The 23,716-nt window shown below is 39.6% G+C and overlaps 1 protein-coding gene across 1 annotated transcript in view; it reads left to right on the top strand.

Moving 5' to 3' along the window:
* Positions 1-23,716, top strand: part of TMEFF2 (transmembrane protein with EGF like and two follistatin like domains 2) — a 174,031-nt gene that overhangs the window by 82,860 nt on the left and 67,455 nt on the right. Inside the window, exon 5 of the mRNA XM_048868601.2 lies at positions 16,678-16,774. Coding sequence (XP_048724558.1) covers positions 16,678-16,774 — 97 coding nt within the window. The remainder of the gene's footprint in view (positions 1-16,677; positions 16,775-23,716) is intronic.

Here is a 23,716-nt window from a genome sequence, read left to right as displayed (position 1 = left end):
CTAATGCAAAGTGCTACACTCAGTAAGGAACAATCAGTTGCACAAATACAAAATGGGAAATGATAGGCTAGGAAGGAGTACTGCAGAAAAGGATCTGTGGGTTATAGTGGATCACAAACTAAATGAGTCAACAATGTGATACTGTCGCAAAAAAAGCAAATAGCATTCTGGGATACATTAGCAAGAGTGTTGTAAGCAAGACACAAGAAATAATTCTTCCAAGACCTCAATGAAGTATTGTGTCCAGTTCTGGGCACCACACTTCGGGAAAGATTGTACAAACTGGAGAAGGTCCAGAGGAGAGAAACAAAAATGATTAAACATCTAGAAAATATGACCTAGGTGGAAATATTGAAAAAACTGGGTTTGTTTATTGTGGAGAAGAGAAGACTGAGGGGAAACATGATAACAGTCCTCAAGTACATAAAAGGTTGTTACAAAGAGGAGGGTGATAAATTGTAGTCCTTTTCCACTGAGAACAGGAAAAAAAGTAATGGGCTTAAATTGCAGCAAGGGAGATTTAGGGTAGTTAACCTCTGGAACAAATTACCTAGGGAGTTTATGGAATTTCCATCATTAGTGGATTTTAGGTGTTTGTCTAACCTGTTCTTGTCAGGGATGGTCTAGACTGGATAATAATCCTGCCCTAGAGCAGAGCACTGGACTAGATGTCCTATCGAAGTCCTTCCCTGTGTACCACAAACACATCTGTAAAATTATACATCGAGGACAAATGTCAGCCTTGGTGTAACTGGATTGAACTCCATTGTTCCCACGAGGGCCGGATTTGGCATGCAATATTCATGCCACTCATCTTAATGGTAGGGGTTTGGGGGTTTTTCAGTGAGTTGTTATTTAAGTCTTTAGGGTTGGTGATTCCTGACAGAAAATTGAAATCCCCAAGTTACTCAGAGAGCTGGAACTGTTTGGCCCCAGCAGTGCAAGCTTCCCCACTAGAGTTCTGCTGCCTTTCTAGGAAAGAGGCTATTTCAGTATCTATACATATTAAATTCTCTGCCTTTCTGCTGAGACTCCCTGTGATGTAGTGTATAAACCCTCCCCTGGAACTGAATGGGTTAAGGAGCAACTCTGGGCCCAGGCAACCCTGCCCAGCTGCACACGCAGAACATGCTCCAGCTTAAAAGAGAGTCAGACAGCTAGGAAGAGCCTTGACAGGGCAGGGGGAAGGACCTACCCTGAGAATTCCTGGAAAAGGGCGCTGCAGTAACCTCCTCCAGGAGAGAAAGAGCCTGCCTGCTAACCCCAGAGGGACTGATGGTTCAGTTATTATCTTTTCTTTTACTACTTCGATGCAAACTGTACGATTTTGGCAAGAGTATGGGTGGCAGGAAGTGGCCCAGGGAGGCAGCCTTAAGGCACTCCTGGGTGCTGGACATTGGTACCTCTTATCTGGGACCCTGGGCCAAGGCCTGGTGGAGTAGGTGGGCCTAGGCTCCCCTACCAACCCCCCTTTTTAAGAAGGGTATGAAAAGCCTTGTTTTTAAACTCTCCCTGAGGGCAGGAAGGAAGGGAAACCCCTGGCTGGGACTGAACACCCATGAGGGTCAGTAGATGGACCCTGTATGTTCCTTGGAACCCTGTCACACCAGAGAGAAATTTGACTGATGACCTGACCAGAGCGTCGGGTCAATCCCCATAACAGACACAGTCACAGGGCATGATGGTGGCCCAGGAGACAGATGAGAGTCATGGCAAGCAGAGGCCTAAACCCCTAACCACTAGGTCATGCCACCAGTGAACACTGCCCATCACGCTACCATCATTGGTGCCAATCTTAATGATTTTTATGATGTGGACACATACATTATGTATGTATAACCTGTAAATGTGTAATGTCGGCAGTGATGAGTGCAATAAACAATTAATGGTGCCATTTATAGTGCAGGGCCTTGTCCTGTCGTTAAAATGGATATACGTGGATGTTTGGAAAGAAATGTGGAACCATAAGTTACTTTAGTTTGTCAGATGACTCAGGATGAAAGACATTCTCAAGAAGCTGGATACTATACTTTACATAGGTATTTTGCTATGGAAGGGAGGGCTATGCTATAAAATATGGGATCCATTTTGTGCTTATTGTAAATATATACTAATGTAGGGCTTGAAAACTTTGCCAGACATCCACTAGCTAGGGGATCAAACTTACTTGCAGAGACCGATATGAAAGGTGTTACCAGCAAGCCTCAGACCCCAGCACCTGGGATTCTGGCCAGGGTGCTGTTCATCTCCCTTCCCAGGGATCCATCTTTCATGTCAGCATCTCACTGATACTGTAGGTGTCAGGTAAATTTGAATCTGCTCACCCCACTCCTCTGCTCTTGTTGGTTGAAGGAACCTACACCATCCTTCTCCCCCTACTCCCACATTCTCTTGACTATTGAGAAGTGAAGTCAGACTCTGTCCCCCTCCTCTGGTTTCCTGACTACTATGGTACTCTACCCATCCTCAGTCAATTAATAAGTCTTCCATCAACCTCGTGTGGTCTACAGCAGGGGTTAGGTTGGCATAGCTACACCTTTTTAAGGGGTGTGGATTTTCCACACCCCTGAGAGACATAGCTGTGCCAATGTACGTTCCTAGTGTAAACCGGCCCTCAGTTGTGACTACAGAAAGCCCTTTCTGGTACACCTTTTAACTCTGGACTTTAAGGAGCCTTAAAGTGGGCGTAAGTTGTATTTACACTCACTCTGAGGCCCTTTTACATTGCCAGAGTGGTATAAAGAGGACTTAGTGTGCATTAGAATCAAGTCCAATGTCTGCAACCTAGTCTTAGGATTTAAAAGCAGTCATTTCCTAAGTGAATCATAGTGTAATCAAGCCTAGTAGCAGCATCTTAAAATTGGTTAATATCCATATTTGGGTTTCCTGGATGGTTTAAATGGAGTGGCATATTATCTTCACTATAGTCATCCTAAAAGATAGATTTGATGGCTGGGAGCAAAGATGTGAAATTGCTATAGGCTTCTTCTCTTATAGCCTGCCACCTATTTGATTTATATGATAAGTGATCTCAGATGACCCTCCAAGGCACTGAACCATTAGAGAGTTATGTTGCACTGTGATAAGAAATCTTCAGAGATACCTAAATCTTCCTTTACCACTGGGACTTTCATCTGTTCTGGAATACAGAACATTTTTATGTATGATGTTGCTATCTCGCTAGCCATGCTAATATTCAAAAGGATACACAGATTTAAATCAATAGCACACAGATAAAGACCTTAAAACTGAAGTATTTGCCAAGTGCATGTTAGGACAGCTCTTTCAATTTTATTTTTTCTTTTGTATTCTGTTTCTTGAAAATTGAATGGCCAGAAGGGTTCACATTCAAGTTCTCTTTTAGTGCTCTGACCAAGCAGGAAGCTGGCCAGCATGCACACTACAGTCTGAAAGCCATTTCAACCAAGGAGCGATTTTCTTATTTTAGCCTTCATGTATTCATGGATTATGTCCTTTCTTAGTTAGCACATGTACTAAATTCAGGGTTGGTTTAGTTGTTGTCTTCTAGGAACAAGTGAAAGTGCCGCTCCTTTTGCTTTGGATCATAGGGGGATATGTGTTTTTAGCCTGAGATCAGTAAGGGTATATCCAGTTAACTACTGGTTTGTTTGTTTTTTTCAGGAGAAAATAGGTGCTGTTTATCTGGATTTCTGCTGTTGCATCCATATCTAATGCAGCATTGTTTAAAAATAATCTGCCATAAATGTGAGCTTCGTAGTGTAAATTTGATACGTAGAGTTCATCTACTCTATATCAGGTATAGGACATCAAATACTAGCCCCTTATAGTATTGTAGGTACTATAGTATTTAGCCTCCGCATTAGCACACAAGGGAAGGAGAGTGTGCAGGTGCCTACCTCTACTCAGACTGCTGGGCATATCAAAATGGACAAGATCAGGGGAGTGGTGCAAGAAAAGCTGTTCTAATTTGCAGCCTGCCAACCTTGGCAGCATCATGTGAATGTTTACAACTGCTGCATTTGTTCATTGAAAATTCTCCTGTAAGAAAGAGATTTCTCTTTAAAATAAAATTAATGCAAGAGAGAGATGAATAGTCTCCCCATGCTACTTGGCTTTTTGCTCAAAGATATTTTATGAGAGGCAGCTCTTGGCAAATTTAAATGATCCTCTTCCTTAAGCTGGCAAATGCTGTCAATTCCGGTCCTTTTACACTCACATAAATCTGTAAAGTTGGCATCCCAGATACACAAGGCAACAATAAAATTGTGCAGGGGGACAGCGCAAGGATGCTATAATCACTGCTGGTTCGTGTCAGCATTCAAAAAAGCCTCTATTAGGGTGTTATTCTATGAGCTTTTTCTTTTGAAACACCATTACCTATATTTGCTAGGAGAGACTGGTCTTGGCTGATTATATTTTAATTTTTAGGAAATGCACTTTAAATAGAGTTGTGTGCGGGAAGGGGGGTGAATGTATAACAGAAACTAGTAAATAGTGTTAGAATAAATTTTATAGGCCCTCCTTTGACTGCTTTTGTTTAAGAATTAAAGCCATTCCCAACAGGCTACAACTGTACAAAAAGAGAACACCCGGTGTGTGTTTGTATAGATTCACATCCTGACTGCCGACCCACATGCTCATACAGGTCCATAAACCATCCCCACAATGAGACAACAAATAGGAGGGTAGTATCAAGCAGTGGTAGGAGAGGAGCAATTCTGTGGCTGAAAAGCCACTCCCACTGCCCCTGCATATAGCAGTGGGGAATACATCGGAAGGAGTTGATGCCTCCTCCTTTGTCTCTACATTAGAGACTCTGGCTCTCTGTCTGGATGACAGCTGATGAAACAAAGTGGTGCCTGAAAAACCCACAAGACAAAGATATCCCTTCTCCCCCAAGCAATTAGGTGGGAAAGGAACCCAACTCTCCATTATCCCACTACTTCTTCCTTAATAAATAACCTTTGGGTTCTTTTTATTTGTCTTTTGGGTACACTTGGGTCACATTTTTCAAGCTTTTCTCTGCCATGAATGGCTAGGAACTTATTTTAAGAAGTGAAGATTCTCCTATATTCACATGACTCAAAGAGCACCAAATAATGGGCAACTCATGATAAAATCATGGCAAGAGTGGGTGACATCAAACAGGACAATTCCTGCCCCGGGCCTCAATGTCCTTCTTGCATTCCCAGATTGCTCTGTATAGGTTATTACAGTCCCTAGGGGCGTGGTCTGCAGGGCCTAGGGAGACAGAGAAGTATGTGTATCATCTCCTGCTCCTTTTCTGAAGCTCTCTGGGATCTGACTGGTCCACAGTTGCAGAGTCCCTCTGTGTCCTTTAACATACCTGTCTGATCCACCCCAGGACTGGGCAACCCTGCATGGATCCTTAATACACAGAAGTGCTCCCAAGTTGCTCAGCATTACAATTTGCTGCACACTGTATATTTGAAAACTTTTGGTGGTATTCTGCTCAGTTACATCAGGGCATCTCCATTGACATCAATAGGACTCTTTCAGTTGGGTTCAAAGGGCTCTGGATCAAGTCCTGAATTTGCTACAGAAATTGTTTTGTAATGTAATTATTAATTTTGTTGGTGCATGTGTATGGCCGGGGGAGGGGGGATACATTTGTATCTGAGAGAGAATTAGACAGCAGGATAGAAGAACAAGACATGTCAGACTTATTACCGACGCGGAAACCATTTTTTCATTTTGTTCATAATGTTGTTTTGAACCTTTGCCAGCCTTCTGTGAGGAGGCAGGAAGGCCACTCCTGAGCCCACCCCATGTTTCACACCCATTCATCATTCTCACTTTGCAGCTTTTGATGGAGCTAGTGCTTTCAGGAGAAAGACTTATTGATTAGAATGAAGTCATTGTCAGCATCTGGGCTTTTATTTCTCTACTCTATTTTTTATTCACTGTGTAGAAGGTGTTTGTGGTATTTTACCCTAACTTGGCAAATTCCATTGGCCTCTCTCCACTTATTCCTCAGAGTACTCTCACTTTGTCCCCTGCCCTTTTGACCTACTCAAGTCTGTCATGATAGTGCTCAAGCATATGGTGGGATCACTAAGAGCATGACTACAGATACAACACTGCAGCAATGGAGCTGCATTGCATCTGGTGAAGATGCTCTATGCCAGCAGAAGAGAGTTCTCCCATTGACATAGTAAAACCACCTCCGTGAGTAGCAGAGGCCATGTCAGCGCGAGAAGCTCTCCCGTCGACATAGCGCTATGCACACTGGTTTAATGCTCCAGAACAAGCTTTCATTACAGTCTTCCTTCAACAGTAGAAAAGAAGGCTACAATATAATAAATCATTTTTACTTCTAATTTTCCTACTCTTCTGTAAGAGAGATCACGTATGAGTTGCTGCTGAGATAAATTCTTAAGAAGCATCTCTAAATTTTATGGGATTTTTAGTCCTGCACTACTTCCCATGTCTTTGTGGGTCTGCTGTGTTGTGTTTTCTTGTCTTCTGTATGCAGTGAAATCCTTTTTGTAAATAATTGGTGTCAAGGTTCCTTCCCCACTCCGAACTCTAGGGTACAGATGTGGGGACCTGCATGAAAACCTCCTAAGCTTACTTTTACCAGCTTAGGTTAAAACTTCCCCAAGGTACAAACTATTTTACCCTTTGCCCTTGGACTTCCACTGCCACCACCAAACGTTTATCTGGGTTTATTTATTAGGAAAGCGTTGTTTGGAAACGTCTTTCCCCCCAAAATCCTCCCAACCCTTGCACCCCACTTCCTGGGGAAAGTCTGGTAAAAATCCTCACCAATTTGCATAGGTGACCACAGACCCAAACCCTTGGATCTTAAGAACAATGGAAAAGCATTCAGTTTCTGAAAAGAAGGATTATAATAGAAGTAAAAAGTCAAAAAGAATCACCTCTGTAAAATCAGGATGGTAAATACCTTACAGGGTAATTAGATTCAAAACATAGAGAATCCCTCTTGGCAAAACCTTAAGTTACAAAAAGACACACAGACAGGAATATCCATTCTATTCAGCACAGCTTAATTTCTCAGCCATTTAAAGAAATCATAAACTAACACATATCTAGCTAGATTACTTACTAAATTCTAAGACTCCATTCCTGTTCTGTCCCCAGCAAAAGCATCACACAGACAGTCCCAGACCCTTTGTTTTTCTCCCTCCTCCCAGCTTTTGAAAGTATCTTGTCTCCTCATTGGTCTTTTTGGTCAGGTGCCAGCGAGGTTATCCTAGCTTCTTAACCCTTTACAGGTGAAAGGATTTTTCCTCTGGCCAGGAGGGATTTTAAAGGTGTTTACCCTTCCCTTTATATTTATGACAATTGGGCAATAGAATAAATAATCCTGAGCTATCTCAAAAGGTTTTAGCAACAGATACTGTCCCTTTTGTAGATCACTTGGTTTTCCCACAACATGCGGCTTGCAGTATGTTCTTTGAGCTCAGTATGAGGATTTAGCTTCTATTCCCTTCTTTTGCTTGATAGACTAAGTCAAAATGTTTTTTTAAATTAACATTTTTGTGTCAGATAGTTCCTCTATGCATGTGCACAATTGGTAATGTAACTGCTGTACAATGCAATAGATTTCTATGTGTGATTCTAATATTATAAAGTGATGTATGGAATGAACATTGAAGTGAGAGCCAGGGAAGCCTAAATTTTAATCCTGATTCTGACCCTATAGCCAGTCACTCAGGAACAGATTTTCAAAGTTAAACTCTAATCCAAATTAAGACTAGAAATAGGATGAAATTTTCTAACAGTGGAGTTAATTAATCACTGTAACAATTTACCAAGGATTGTGGACAATTTCCCATCACTGGCAATTTTTAAATCAGGATTGGATATTTTTCTGAAAGATATGATCTAGTTCAAGCATGGTTATTGGACCCAAAGCAGGAATTAACATAGGCTTGTGTTATGTAGGAGATCACAGTGGTCTCTTGTGGCCTTAAAATCTATTAATCTGATTTTGAGTGCCTCAATATTTGGATGTCCAACTTCACACACCAAAGGCCTCATTTTCAGAGGTGTTGAATACTCCTCTTCAAAGGATGTTTAGAGGTGCTCCTCAGATCAGTTTGCTTATAATGATACTGACCTTCTTCGTAAAGTGCTTTGAGATCCACTGATGAGAAGTGCTATAGGTGGTGGAGGTGTTATTAAGGGAGCTAGGTTTAGGCATCCAGATTAGGAAATTGTGGCCATGGTATCTGAAATTGGTCGCTATATAAACAAACAGCAAAGCTAGAAGCCATTTCTGGAAACTCGGATTTCTGCCTCAGATATTCCAGTCTTTTTAAAATGGGGATTAAAATGCTTGCCTAAGTGCCTCACAGTGTTTTGTGGAGAGTGATCATTAATGTTGGAACACCTCTTGGAAGAAGAGTCATGCAATCTAAGTACCAACTAATATTCATCAGATTAGCCTTCCACATATACATTTGAGTATAACATCCCAAGTATATTGTGGTCGCTCTAATTACAGGTGTGCTAGAAGTTGGGGTGAGCACAGGGACCCCTTTCCCTTTCAACACACCTGCACAAGGGGTACTCATAACTTGTCTATGCTGAATAGACAATGTAAGGAAAGGCTGTCTTCAGTGCTAGTAGCCACACAGGGATGATGTCTGAGTAAGGTGATGAAACCAAGACTCAGGCCCTCTTTAAGGGCTTGATCCAAAGTGCATTGATGATAAGTCTCCCAGTGACTTCAGTGAGATCTGAATCAGGCCTTTAACATGCAGAAAGAGCTTCTCCTCACCACCTTGCTCTCTGCATGCCTGGATTATTATTCCTCATGCAGTCATAATGGCTCCAGGCCCTGCTGCTCAGGAAATGCACCTGCTCCCTTTTTCTAGTGCTCCATTGCTTCTGATGAGGCATAATTTGGCCCATACTGCTCTTTTAATAGCAGGCCAGTAGCACTCACTGAAGACCTTTAGCAATTTTCAGAGCTGCTGTATCCAGAATGAATAATGGTTACTCTCCCCCCACTTTCTAGATTATGTTATGTTAGCTACTAGTATTCTCTTGCCAATAAATGCTTCTTTAAGTCACGACAAGGTTTCTAAGAAGAAAATAAGAGGAGTTATGAAGCATAAATAAAACTTGAAAACAACAGCTTGGAAACCTTTATATGCACTGTAAACAGCTTTTATCATTAAAGTCTATCTGAGCATTGCAGGTAGAATTTGGCACATAAACTATACAAGAAGAAAGGCAAAGTCTAGGTTTGAGGATTTGACATAAAACAGTGGACCTTCTTCCCACTCTTCAAAAGAGAACTGTGACATTCAGTGGAGGTAGCTCATTCAAGTCTGGTATGCAAGTATTAATTATGTGGTAATTTATGCACGTTACCAAGATGTTAGTTTGTTCCTCAGACTTGTTGTAGTTCAAAGTTATTCTGCTTAGTTCAGTCCTCTGTAAAAAGCTGCCCTCAATTTTATCACACAAACACAAAGTTGAAAAGCAAAGTTATCTAAAATTTGGGGAGCTTTTAAGAATACCATTCAGCTTCTGTACATGAGTCAGTCTGACAGAAGAGTAGACATCATTATGGGTGCTGCATTTTCAGTCTTATATATTGACTGGCTTTATTGCTAGATATTTTCTTCACATGAAGGAAAGTAAAGATCTGGGTAATGATGACTTACCAAATTCTACCAACCCTCTGGAATAGTGTTGTGGCCAAGTACGCTGTTACTGAGACTAGTGGCTGATTGGGTGGTGTCCAGTAGCAGCAGGGTTAAGGAGCTTGGCCCAGCTTTGAAAAAGCCAGTCAGCCTGGGACGGTAGTTAGCCTGGATGCTTGGCTTAACTGGAAGCCTGGGCATCTTGAAACATTTGTTCCCGTCCTGAAAGAGACTTAGTTTAGCTTAGGAGCTTAGCTAAGGCAGAGACCTATTCCAGCCTTGAAAGACTATCATAGTCCCCTATCAGCAGGTGGTATGGGAATCCTTGTAACCTAAGTTAATGCAGTTGCTAATGGAGGTAAATTTTAAAGGAAGTATATTTTCAATGTTCCGAGTCTTTTTCTGCTGCTTACTTCTTCACAGTAGTAGAGTCCACCACCCACAGTTCATGCGGAACAGTTCAGTCAGAAAACTACATGACAAAGGTACTATCATCATGAGTAAAGGTGGTAGCAACGGTCCCAAAATATCTTTCAAGCTAAAGTATGCCACAAGAGCACATCCCATGATAACGTTCAAGAAGCATCACAGCATCACCCCCTGCCCTTGCCTCAGGGTATAGTAACTTGCTGTGGGTCTATACCAACAGCAAATTACTACAACCTCCTTCTTCCCAGTGCCAACTCTGCTCCACTGGCTAGCACCTCAGTGAGTGAAACCAAGGTTCCACCCACTCTCAGTCCATCTACCCACAGCAGACAAAGAGCACCCATTTAGCCATGTGTATCCAGTCCCAAGAACCAGGCAGCATGTGCAGTAGCATAAGGTGGGGGGGGGTTGTCTTCTGTGAGTGCATAGGCTGAAGGACAATCATGCCCACTATCTTTTCCTTACTCTTCTATTTGTTTCTCTCTTTCTCCCTAATCTTACCTACTATATGGCAATACTTAACAGGATAATTCCAATTCCATTTAAAGGAATTAGCCTTCCATGATTTCAGAATTCCATAGCACAGGAGCAAATTGTTAAAAAATATATATATTTATGATTGTATTACCTAACCACTAAGTGATTCAAGTAATCACAAAAAGGTAGTGAGGTTCCCAATCCAAGACAGACAAGGCAATTTCTCATGGTTTGTTTTATATTAAATCAACTGCATTATTTTGTACTTAACAAGCTAAAATTTAGGTTATTAGAGACAGTAATCTAAATCAGATTTCATAACACAAGTCGGAATGTAACCATAATAATGCAAAGTACATATATTTCATGTATTTTTATACTATGATAGTATTTCATAATGCGTGTATTTGTTGTATTTATACAACATATTTTAAAAATATTCTTGGGATAGCATTGCAATAACTTTCCTTACCCTGGATAAGCCTCTGCAAACTGGAACCACTCTTTGGAGGTCATCTGACTGCTTTCAAAGTTATACATATGAAATGTATCTTAACAGCTGCAGAGCTATGTGGTTGTGGGGGATGCTACCACTTAATTGCTTTCTCTTTCATGTTACCCACCGTGCCTCTTCTCCTCTGACACTGACTGCCCTGTGCACTATCCATCAGAGGAGAATGTTTGCTCCCTTTGTCATTTAACCAATATGTGGCCCCTTGCGTCTGAAGTCAAGAATTTCTGCTACTCACTCCAGGGCTAACAATTCCACTGTGGCTGCTGTGAAGGGGTGGATGGAAGCAAGTTTCCAAAAGGCATAGATAAAAGCATATTTGATTACCTACCAATCTACCTGTTGGAAGAATACTTAACAAGATTTATCTAGCAGTTCAAGCACCGCTATTTAGTATCTTTTTGGTTAAATATCAGACCTGCCAGAGCGTTAAACCCCTCATGGGATATAGTGCGGTGGCAGGTTGGATATTTAAAGTCAGAGTGTGATTTCCTATATGTGCAGGTGCCTGAAAGAAGTATTCACAGACTGAAAGAATTGAAAGTTTTTACATAAAATTGAGATTTGGAAAGAAGGTTGAAGTTTCCACTAATGGGTTGGGGTTTTTCCATTATTCTGGAAGCCAGACAGGCACAACGTCAAACAAATATGCTGACAATGTAGATGCTTACAAAGTGGTTTCCTTAGCAACAAAAACAATATGAAATCTTTCCAAATTTTGTTTCTCCCTTGTGTGAGATTCAAGCAACCCAGATCCTGTTGATAACACAGCTATCTGATCTGAGTGCAGTGAGGCTGCCAGAAGAGGGCCAGATGCTTAAAATAGGGGCTGTAGTGGTTGCCACAGTCCATTGACTGTCTAAATTATGTTTTGTGCATCTCTAGCTAAGAATCCCTGTTGCTGAGGAAATTGAGGTTGTCTCTGAAGTGACTTTCAGATGGTGTTAAAGTCATGTTAGCATGTTTCCTGTGTGACAGTAACTTGCATTCTGGAAGTTGCTAATCATGCTAACACAAAAAGGAACTTGCTCCTTAGCAGTTCTGCATTACATTAATAAGAGACTGGCTCTGGCTTTTAAAGCTCCCCTGAGACAAGTGCCCTACCACATTGCTATCCCGTGGTCCTCTGGAATTGTTCAACTGTATTAAACTTGCTAATAAGATAAGAATTGTGTGTGTTATGGCAGAGCGAAGAGCCCTTTTATTTTTACCAGGAGCAACTCACTTTTAAAAGACAAGATAGCTTTTTTCCAGTGCAGCGGTAAACTTTTTTTTCTTATGTCTAATTCATTTTCCTCTGTAAAGATTTGTTTAGTTGAGCTACGAAGGCAAGTGCAAACTAGCTAGTGCAGCAAAGAAAAAAAAGCAGTCACCTTAGAAAGTGAACATCTACCAGTCCTGAAGCTAAATAGCAGAAGGAAATACAGAGAAAATAACTCTTTCTGAGATGTCTGCTTTTATCAAGGCCACTCATCTGCACAGCAGGAAAGAGAAAGTGAGAGAAAACTCATCTTAAATGTGAATCATAGTCCAAGGCAAACATTTTCAGCCAAAACTGGAAAAATGTAAAACATTTTGCAAATATAACTAATTTTCACCAAATTGTTCATGTCAAAACTTCCCCTTTCTCCCCCCGCAAAAAAAAAAAAAAAAAAACAAATCAAAATGTTTAATTTTGACATTTTCAAAACAAAACATTCCAATATTTTCATTTTGCAATTTCCTTAAAAAAATTGTAAATATAAAAAATGCATAAAGTTTAATTGAAAAGCTTTGCTTTGTGTCAAACAAAAATTTCAAAAAAAATTGTTTTCAGTGGGGCTCAAAATTAAATTACCAGCCAGCTGCAAAGTCCATTATTTGCATAGCTCTAATTAAGATCAGCCATCTCTGTAGACACTGAAAGCAGAAAAATGAGGAAAGGCTAAGTCATTGCCATTTAATCAGGAATGTGGAAGGTTGGGTGCTCGGAGTCTCAGTGGTGCATTAGTACATTGTCTCTGGAATGCCAAATGCATGGCTTCTTTGATAAAAGAGCTACCTGTTCATTTCTAGCAGAAATTAAGAGCTGTGCTATACTTATATGAAGATATTCCCCTCTAAAACATCTCCTTTTATTCAAAATATTAAACCTTTCAATTACATGAATTGTTTAAAAAATGACTTACATAGCTATTAAATTGCTTGAGACAGTGCGAAAAGTTCCTGGCCAAATGTGGAGGTAAAATAAGGACACACCTTTTTAATTACAATAAAAGTGATTTTTGGAGCAACAGAATAGAAAAACAAAAGATGTTTTGCTAAAAATATAGATTCTCTCCCTCCAAAACTGGGACAAATGGCATGTTTACAAATGCTCAGTTATGAGATAGATGATACTTGGCTGTTATTTAGTGCCTTCCACCTGGAAATCCCAAAATACTTTACAAACTATACTGCAAAGTATAGTTATCCCCATTTTACAGCTGGTGAATCTGTGGGGCAGGGAAATTGTAACTGGTCTGAGAGAGAGCTGGAGTTGAGTGCCTTAGCCACAAGACCACTGCCAAGATTGGCTGCCAAAAACTGTCCTTTCCAAGAAATAGATTACCATTAAAAATCAAACTTGGTTAGATAGGCTAAATTTCCCAGAGCTTTTAAAGAAAACATCAAAACACCATACTGGACCCTTCTTTCAACTGTGACAACTCATTGGAGCAGAAATCCAGGGTTTGCTTGGTTGGATTTCTTTTGTTGTTGTTGTTTTTCAGCTTCCCTTGATTGCTTAAAACTGAAGTTGTGTGTGTATAAAGATAAATAAACTTACGACAATTCTACAAGCAGGAAAAAAGCCCCCATTGATGTTAACTTCCTTCTTTTATATCCCAAAAGTCACCTTAGGTGAAAATTTCCTTTTTAATATAATTTAGATTCAGGCAGTGATTTGATGGGAAATTCCTTTAGAATAGCTCAGATCTAAAAAGTATGAATGTTTGCTTTGACTTTGTTAAGCCTACAGGAAAAACATATGAGACTCTCTCTCTTAGGTACTTCTGTGGTTACTATCATTGTAGTATCTGAGGGCTTCACAACCTTTAATGTATTTATCTTCGCAACACCACAGCAAGGTAAAGAAATATGCTATTACCCCATTTTAGAAGATGGGGCACTGAAGCAAAGACAAGTAATAGGCCTAAATTTTCATAAGTAGCAAGTAATTTTTGTGCCTCTATTTTTGGGATCTCAACTTGAGACACTTTGGGCCTGTCTTCACTACGGGGGTAAGTCGACCTAACTTATGCTACTCCAGCTACGTAAATAATATAACTGGAGTCAACGTAGCTTAGGTCGACTTACCCCAGTGTCTTCACTGCGCTGCATCGATGGGAGATGCTCTCCAGTTGACTTCCTTTACTCTTCTCAGAGAGTTGGAGTACCGGGTTCGACCAGAGAGTGCTCTGCCATCCATATAGCAGGTCTTCACTAGACCTGCTAAATTGATTCCTGCTGCATCGACTGCAGTAGCATCGATCTCCCTGTAGTGAAGACCAGTCCTGTAAAAAGCTTGATTTTTCTTCCAAGCCCCTTCTAAAAATCAGGTTTTTAAGGTGTTTCAAGTTGGGCACCGAAAAATCACTAGCCCCTTTGAAAATTTAGGCTTGAATGGCGAGGTCACAAAGCGAGTTTCTGGCAGAGCAGAAAGTCTCCAAAATCCAGGCTAGCACCTAGGTATAGCTCCCTAACTACCCTTCCTCTTTTGGGGGGTTAGAATACCTACCTCATAAAAACTACTTTGCAGTAATTTGGAATCATTTATCGTTTTGTGCTGCACCACTTTAGGAGGAAAGACAAACCAATTTGGTGCCCGCCCATACAAACTTAAAATGTGTGTAATTCTAGTACTACAGTACCATTCCAGCAACTTTCAGAATGAGATGAGTAGAGCTGGGCACAAAATGGTTTTCCTGTCCCATGAAAACTTTTGAGATTCTGGAAAAATTTTCTCATCCTGAACTGGGATAAAAAAGTCAAAATTGTGAAAAATTTCATAAACCAAATATCTGATGTGGTGGGGGAAGAACTGGTACCAGTCAATAAAATTATTTCATTTCAGTCATTTCTAAACATTTTGTTTCAATTGAGGATTTTTTTTTTAAATTGTACTATAATTAACTGATTTTTTTAAGAAAAAGTCATTTTGAACCAGAAAACTGATACCTTTCCTTTACAAACAGGCTCTTTTGACAACTTAGAAACTTTTCAAAAAAATTTTGAGCCAAAACATTTGTTGAAACCAACTTTCCCCCGGAAAGTTTTGATGGCGGCAGGTGGACGGGAAGTGGAAGTTTTGCTGGAAAATTCCTGACCAGCTCTAGTGATTAATCCCATCAATTTCAGTGGGTCTTAAAGGTATACAGGGGGCTTCTGTGCTTCACTGGATTGGAGCCTAAATCTCTACAGTTACTTATCCTACAGTAAATCTGCACCACTGTACAAAATCTGAATGAACAAATAGTAAAATGAAAACATTAAAAGTAAGTAGCATAGAATTTCTATGCAGATAATGACAATCAAAGTTGTTACTTTAAATCTGGTGTGAGCTAATTATTCTGTTACTATAAGAGTTATATCTTTATGTATTGTGTCTTACTACAAAGCACCTGTCCACAGCTCTCAGTACTTATACTGTTTTATAAAAACATCTATAGCATTCTGTTGGATCATTTCACAAGAATTCTCCCTAAAACTATCCATCAGTCCACTTGTACCTCTCTCAACTTACCCATTCATATTCTTCCCTCAGTTCCTTCATGTAATTTATGGGACATTAAGGGCTGAATTCAAAGCCCAATGTAACATTTTCAAATTGAATTTCAATGGCCCTTAGACTCCTATGTCACCTATGTAGGCACTCTTGGAAATTTTACCTTTTATCCCCGTGTCCAATTCTGTGCTGAAGGGGGCCCATGAGAAAATTCTGCCAGCAAAATGAAAGAAGGGGTGGATTGATTTCTCTGTCCCTGGTGGCATTCTTTCCCCAATCTGGACAGTGCTAAATCATCCCTGCCAGAGATGTCTAGTCCTGAGGGCTTATAACAGTACTTCTGAAGAGACAAATCTTTTGCCTTTGGAATAGACCAGATAGCACCATGAGTCAGATATTTTCCAAACATTTCTTGGGGAAGCATACACCCCTGGGTTCCTCACAAGATCTTCACCTACACGGACCGCAAAAGACAAAAGTAAATCACTGTGCTATACTATCAATCAATTCCTAATATTTTTCCAGGAATAAAGCAGTGCAGCTTAATATGAGTTTGCCAGCTCAGTGTTGCTGCCTCCTTCCTTATTATGATTTTGAGAAAAAAATATTGTTGAAATGGGAAAGCACATACATTGATTTCCCCCGTTCCTCTCCTCTTCTCTCAGTTAGCGCATGTATCTCTGGTCTGTGGTGTTTATCCCAGTAAGGGGAAAAATGTTTGTGGTAGTCTCTTGTTTGAAATATGGATGTCACCCGAGCGCCACCATCTTGACCACTGTGTTAAATTATCAAAGGTTAATATATAAATTTAGCTTTCCTATAGATGAGAATCACTTTGCTGTTGTTTTGTGTTTACTAATGGATATTCTTCTGTGTTTTGTATCAAACAGTCAATGAAGGCTCAGGAGAAACCAATCAAAAAGAGACGTCCACTTGTGACATTTGCCAGTTTGGGGCAGAGTGTGATGAAGATGCAGAGGATGTTTGGTACAGTAATTTTACACATCTCTTCTGTTATTAATGTCTTATTATTTAAAGGTGTCATAGCTCAGAGACTCACCATGTGAGAGGATATTAAACAATAATGTACACCCTTTCTCTTGTCCTCCGCCTAAAGTCCATTCATCCTACACATAGATAGAGGCATTGCAAAACATGCTCTGTTGGATTGAGAGCACTTATTTGGAAGGGCAAACATGATAAAGCTATAAGACTGTCTCTAAACTGAGAGTATAAAACAAACAGAAAGGAACAGATTAAGTAAAGAATAGGGAGGGAGTAATACCAAAGAAGGTTATTAGACATGGTGTTAGTCAACTGATTCCAACCAAACACAGTGTTCTGTGCACCAGTCAGGCATGAAATTACGAACATTGCTTCTCTTCAGTAAGGAAGGTTATGGATGTGGTAAGCTAGGAGAAAGCACGTGATAAATTTGTGCTCATTTTGATCTGATCTTGCCAAGCTTTCAAAGGCCTATGATTTTATGCTTAAAAAAAAAACTGGCTCTGAATCCAGTTAGCAAGAGAAATTGTGCCACTGAAAAATAGAAGCAAGATTCTTCCTGATTATATGTCTGTAATAATGGAACGAGACTGAGTTTAAAAAATTGCTTAATTTTGATTTTGTCTAAGAGTATTACACAAAGCTTCTGTTTCCCGGTAGGACCTTCACCCAATTATTCAGAAGTGCTTTGGTCATGTCTGTGTCAAAATAAAACTTTGTTAAAATTAATATATCAGAAGTCACAGTCCAGTGGTTATAGTTTCATATTTAGGTGAGCTTTTAAGTTGAAGTAGAAGAGAAGGGAAGGATAGGGAGTATAACTGAGTACAGGATAACGTTATTAACCATGATAAGCTCTGTGTAATGCTAGCATTTTTTGTTTGTTTGAGGGAACATAACAGATAAAATAGCCTAATTCCCTTCCTTTGAAACATCTGTGAAGAACAACATAACTGTAGGAACTGAAGTGCCTGGTCTTTATTGACAGGCAGTCTTTCTTCAGAGGAATACGCTTTGGGGTGCAGGAGGCAGGGAAGGACACTTAGAAGGATATTACTAGTTAATTTGTTAAGAGGTAGTAAACCAGATTTCAAAGCAGAAGTAAAAAGACCATGCTAAGGCTGTTAAAGGGTTGTTTTGAAGTCAACAGTTTGTGTGCTACAACAGAGCTCTGTTTTCCAATTCCTACCCCCGATTTATTTTTGGATAAACATATTTCTAAGAAATAAGTCTTCTGTGTGTAAGCCTCTTTTATTATTATATTTCTGAAATGGAAGCAGGCTATGTATAGAGAGCCTAGATTTCTTTCAAATATATTGGGACTGAATTTCAGAATTTGACATGAACCAAAGACAATCACATTCCTTCATATACATACACACAAATTCAGTGTGTAAAAAATAAATGCTCCAGATTAGGTGAATAACACACATCAGTTTATTATTTGATCGATATTTTTATCAAGTCTCAGAAACAAACTTTCTTTAATTATCTTACTTGACTGATTAGCTTTGTGGAGTCCAAATTAGGTCAATGGTTACTAGCAAGCATTGGGAACTATTGTTATGAGGAAATGAGCCTAGAACTTTCAGTTTGTCCTATCAATCAGAAACTGTTCCAAAGCCCTGGGGTTGGTACTTGATTCACTCTAAGTAACAGGAAAGCAGGCTGGTAGTAGAAACTGATCATAGAGAGCCCTGGATATGAAGCTGGCTGCTTGCCTAACACTTCTAGAGTGTCAGAATAGATCAGAGAAGAGAGCACAGGTGTGATAGTAGATGTGGCTGGGATGCTAATGATTTAAAGGGACAATTAACATTATTCTGCATTGCTACAGTCTTCTTTTTTTCAGTCCCTTTTCCTGTTTTAGCTCTTTTTTGTCAGTCATTGTCAAATGCCACTCAGCTCAAGAGAGCTATGTGTTGTCACTATTTTTTAAAAAATTTTTTGACTTGTATAACATTTGAGCTATTAATGGCACGACTACTGGGATTCTGTTGAGAGGCATGTTGCCCTGTAACAGATTATTTAAACTGGTAGAATGTGTGTGGCCATTTTCTGGACAATTTGGAGAAATTTGTAATAAACAGATAGCTTTCTGCACGCTTATTAGTCCATTTTACATTCTACCGTTGTAAGTGTGTGTGAGATCTGGCATTCCATTAGTGAACATCTTTACTGTGTTAAGAACAAAGACTATTCAGCTTGAAGTCTTTAACATCTTGCTTCTTTTAATCTGTGAAATCTTCTTGTCACCAAGGGGATCGTGTATTACTGGCACTGTTCCCACTTTTAATGCACTTTGCACCAGTAGGCTTCATGAATATTTAAAGTGGGGCAGTGGCCGTGCTCTTTAGCACTAGACTGCAATCTGTTGGTAAATCAGATATGTCGTGTTGCTTACTTTGAGTTTGTATTTCTGAGCTTACTAAGAAGTAATTGACTTTGCAAGACAGTGCTACTCAGTGTAACGCCTGAGAGAGATACAAAAGAAAATGGAGAATGAAACATAAGGTTCTGAACAGAGTAAAGTATTTTCGAGATTGTCCAAAAAGCATTTGACGACACTATTAAACTCTCAGCTAGTGTATAAATAGTACATATCAAATGGAGTGCTCTTTAATCTGGTAAAGTGGCTTAGTGTCAGTGTACAACCATTTCAAAGACCCAAATGCAGGTCTTAATCTCTTGCTTTATAGACCACTGAGGGAGTAGGCATTCTTCCTACACTATGCTAGTCATGGTATGGAAAGATACCAAGCGAGGTCTGAGATGTGTCCATTTAAGTGGCATGATGTAACTAATAGAAATAAACCTTATAAATCTGCAGAATTTCTATAGCAGAAGAGATGGGGAAAGGACTGCAGTATTTTCTTAAATCAGGATTAAAAGCTGAAAACCTCTGATTGGTAAAGTGAATCTAAGTGAAAATGTTGTACCAGGGTTAAGTAATACCCTTTTCTTTTGCATTTCAATATCAAAGTGTAGTGAGCATGTGTACTGCAAAGTGCATAGATTGTGCAGAATAAGACACAGTTAAAAGACTTGCACAGATGTATAAAGTATACAACAGAAAATAAACTCCTCTCCCCCAAAACATATACACTCCTTCCTAAAGACTTTCCTAAAGGTATTAAGCAAAGAACTCTTTATCTCATATTTCATTTCTAATCACTAATATACATTGTGTAAATTCTACTACATGGGAAATGAATAAACCAGTTAGCAAAAGACACATATCAATATGTTTAAAGTGCATTTTCATGCAAATAAACTGCATTATAGATGATAGATACTTGTACAAATCTGATGCAACTGTCAATAGCAACTACCCCTAAAATCAATAGCACTCAATAAATCAATATTTATCTTTATTATAGTAAAGAAGGAAAACATAAAGGAAACTAATATCTGATTTTGCCAGCTTCCCAATCCACATAGCAATTAGGTCAGTCAGCACTGGGTCCCTTCCCTCTTCAATCAGTTGGTCTCAACCAGAGCATCTAAAAAAAAGATGTACTACTGATTTTCGTATAAGGTACTAAAAGGTAGTTTGAAAGCCCACATACATTACAGGGGTATTGGCTGCTTCATGTTCAGCAGTGTGTGTAATAACTATGTGTGACCTACTTGTACTGGATTCAGAAGCAACCAGCTTCTTTCGCATCTGCAGTACCCTGTGCATTTTATAGTACTGTGAGGTTATAATGCTTCATGTTGTTTTTTCTTGCTCCTCAGAGAGAAATTAGGTATTCGTTCATTGTCAGATATACTTGCAAAAAGGTATTAAGTAATGGAGAGTTAGCACATTGTAGAAACTTCACTTCTGCAAAAGTTTATGGTGGTCCACAAAAGGTATGTTTACACTGCAATCTAAGGTGGGATATAGTGTAGATATACTCACGGTAGCTTTAATCTAGCTAGCATGGATAAAAATAGCAATTAGGATGCAGCAGCATTGTCTTCAGCATGCACTGTCTGTCCAGAATCCTGGACATGTAACTTTTTGAACACTAGGAACTTGGTGCCACATCTGGCAAAATTGTTTTGTTTTACATTGTATACTGTTTTAGTTCAGACCAATTATTTGCTTCTCAATTCCACTAAAATTCTCAAAACCATGTAGGTGACTTTAAATCCTAAGTCTCATTGCTCCTAAGTGCCTAAAAAAGTCTCTTTTGAAAATGGGACTGAAGCTTTTAGACTTTTTGAGAATTTTGCCCTTCCTATCTATTAAGTTAGCATGATCCTTCAGAGGAATGTATTTTTCCTTTTAGAAGATTGTGTTTGTTTGCACAAACTTCTGCCCTTGCAGAGTCAAAGGATTTATTTTCCTAATAACATTCTTTTAAAAAAATATAATAATGAACCTGGTTTTAACAGAAGCCAAGACTGTCTGGAATTACTTATACTTCATGTTGTTTTATTGTCAATATACTTTAGAATGTCCTGGTAAATAATTTAGTCTACCCCCAAAGAAACTGACAATATTTTCTCTATCGAGGAAGTCTCTTATATAGACAATATTTCATGATTTTCAATGTTCCTGAATAAATCATAAACCACATTTTGTTCTGTGTGTATCATTCACTACAGTCTGTTATGGGACCCTGTATTTGATACATAAATCTCTTGTCCAAAAGGTAGATTCTGTAACATTTGGTTCTGTGTCAAAAAATGACATAAAATTATAGCAAGAGCTCAATATGTGTTCTTGTATATAACCCAAGGCAATAACATTAGATAGTAAAGCTAAAGGATTTGTTGTGCATACTTGATTTTTCAGATGTTCATGCCACCTCCTGGGTTGAAATTCTGATCCCACTGAAGTCATTGGTGGTGTTTTGCCATTGTCTTCATTGAGGCTAGAATTCCACCACACCACTGTAAATATGGAGTAACTTCATTAGAGTCAGGGTAGAGTTACACTAGTGTTAATAAAAAGAAAAGGTGTACTTGTGGCACCTTAGAGACTAACCAATTTATTTGAGCATGAGCTTTCGTGAGCTACAGCTCACTTCATCGGATGCATCCGATGAAGTGAGCTGTAGCTCATGAAAGCTCATGCTCAAATAAATTGGTTAGTCTCTAAGGTGCCACAAGTACTCCTTTTCTTTTTGCGAATACAGACTAACACGGCTGTTACTCTGAAACTAGTGTTAATGAGAGCAGAATATGGCAGCGTAAATCCAGAGTAACTTCACTGACTGTAGTGGAATTATTTTGTGATGGTGAAATTGAGACTAGAATTTGGCTCACTGACTGCTTGGATTATTTCTAGGTAAATAACAATTTCTGAATAGCTATAACTTGCTTATGAGCATTCAGAGGGGTTTTTTGTTTCGTTTTCTTGTCACGATACTCCCCTGCCCGATTCAAAGTCCCATTGCTTTCAAATGGGGACTCAAACCCAACTGCTGCAGCCAAGATGGCTGCCCCCTATTTGGCATATGTAAGCTAAACAGGAGACAGTAAAGGAACAGAAGAATGTGTGTTTGTAGAAGGTGGCAGAGAAGGAGAGTGCCGGGGGGGATACTAAGTCAATGTGGAGGAGGAGAAAAAGAATGTGAGGTTCAACAGACTCTAAGGAGGAAAAAAAAGAAAATATGGGTGGCAGGTGAATGTAGGGGACAAGTGGGGAACAGGAGACAGAGACAACAGGGAGGGAGAATGTGAGGAAACAGGAGTCTGGGAGAGGCGGCAAGAGGGGCGGGGTATTGAGAGGGATAGAATGACACCTCCTCCACCCCAAAGGCTAGGAGAAAGATACATGGAGTCCCCTACCCTGTAGCCAGCAAGGAGGCCTTTTGTTTTCGGGTGTGCACTTTGTGTGTATTGACAGTTGATATTTCCCATCCAAAGTGTGCTGGCTGAGAGAGACATTAATGATACAAGAGACAGCTGGATAGTGTCTAAGGGAGCAGTTCTACTGGCATTTAGATCTCTGTATTGGACTGCATCAAAATGGCAGCTTAGCTACGTTCATTATAATGGTGTGTACATGTGATCAGGCATTGTGATGGAAGGCAAGGATGGCAAGGAAATGTGCATGCTTCTCTGTGCCCTGATTCATTTTCCGTGCACAAATGAACAGGTAGTCTATGGGACAACAAGAATCCGTTTCCGTTCTCCTGTTAAACTGGGCACACGGTGCACATTTTCTTACTCCTCTATTAAGACTCTGTATCAAACAATGACTCAGCTTTTTGATCCTAGGTAGCAAAATATCTATCAAATGGCTTACTGCAAACCTTTACTAACATTTTTTAAAAAATTGTTTTGGCAGTCTGTTTTGTACTCTGAATGTATCATAGGGCATGGAAAAGACCAGGCCCGACATCTGCCTTTTTGTGCAACATAAACAAAAGGATCCGTTTTGGCTTTGTAAGGGCAGAGCTCTGTGCTGATTGTACAAAGCTGAAGCCCCCACTTTGTTATGTAACTCTGTGTCTAGGACAAACTTGCCTCACAAGATTGTGAAAGTGCACAGAAAGGATAATATGAGAACACACATCAAATATTAATGAGCATTGACACACAATCTTCTGTGTACATCAGGGCATTACAGCATGAAAGAACAAGCATAGGGACCTTGGACAGTAATGCATTTTTTCACCTATTTTTTATTTTTTAAAAAAGCTCTCCACACCCCACATGCCCTGCATTTAGCCAGAGTCATGCCCTAGCAGTAAACTGACTGGTGCCTTGATGACGGCTTATTTAGTTGCAATAAAAAGCCAATTGGCCTAATGTGCAATCAAGAAAGAAGTGACATTTATTGCTTCAGTTTTATGATGCTGTGAACTGAGCAGGATTTCGAGCATTATAGTACCTTCAGGGGGCAGGAGATCACAAGCAATGAATCATATTTATACCTTTTCCAATTTCCTACTAGCATTTTAGCAATAAATAGATTGTGTTATA

The sequence above is a fragment of the Caretta caretta genome, chromosome 11, assembly GCF_965140235.1.
Source record: "Caretta caretta isolate rCarCar2 chromosome 11, rCarCar1.hap1, whole genome shotgun sequence".
Lineage (NCBI taxonomy): Eukaryota > Metazoa > Chordata > Testudines > Cheloniidae > Caretta > Caretta caretta.
This window is presented reverse-complemented; position numbering and strand designations above follow the sequence as displayed.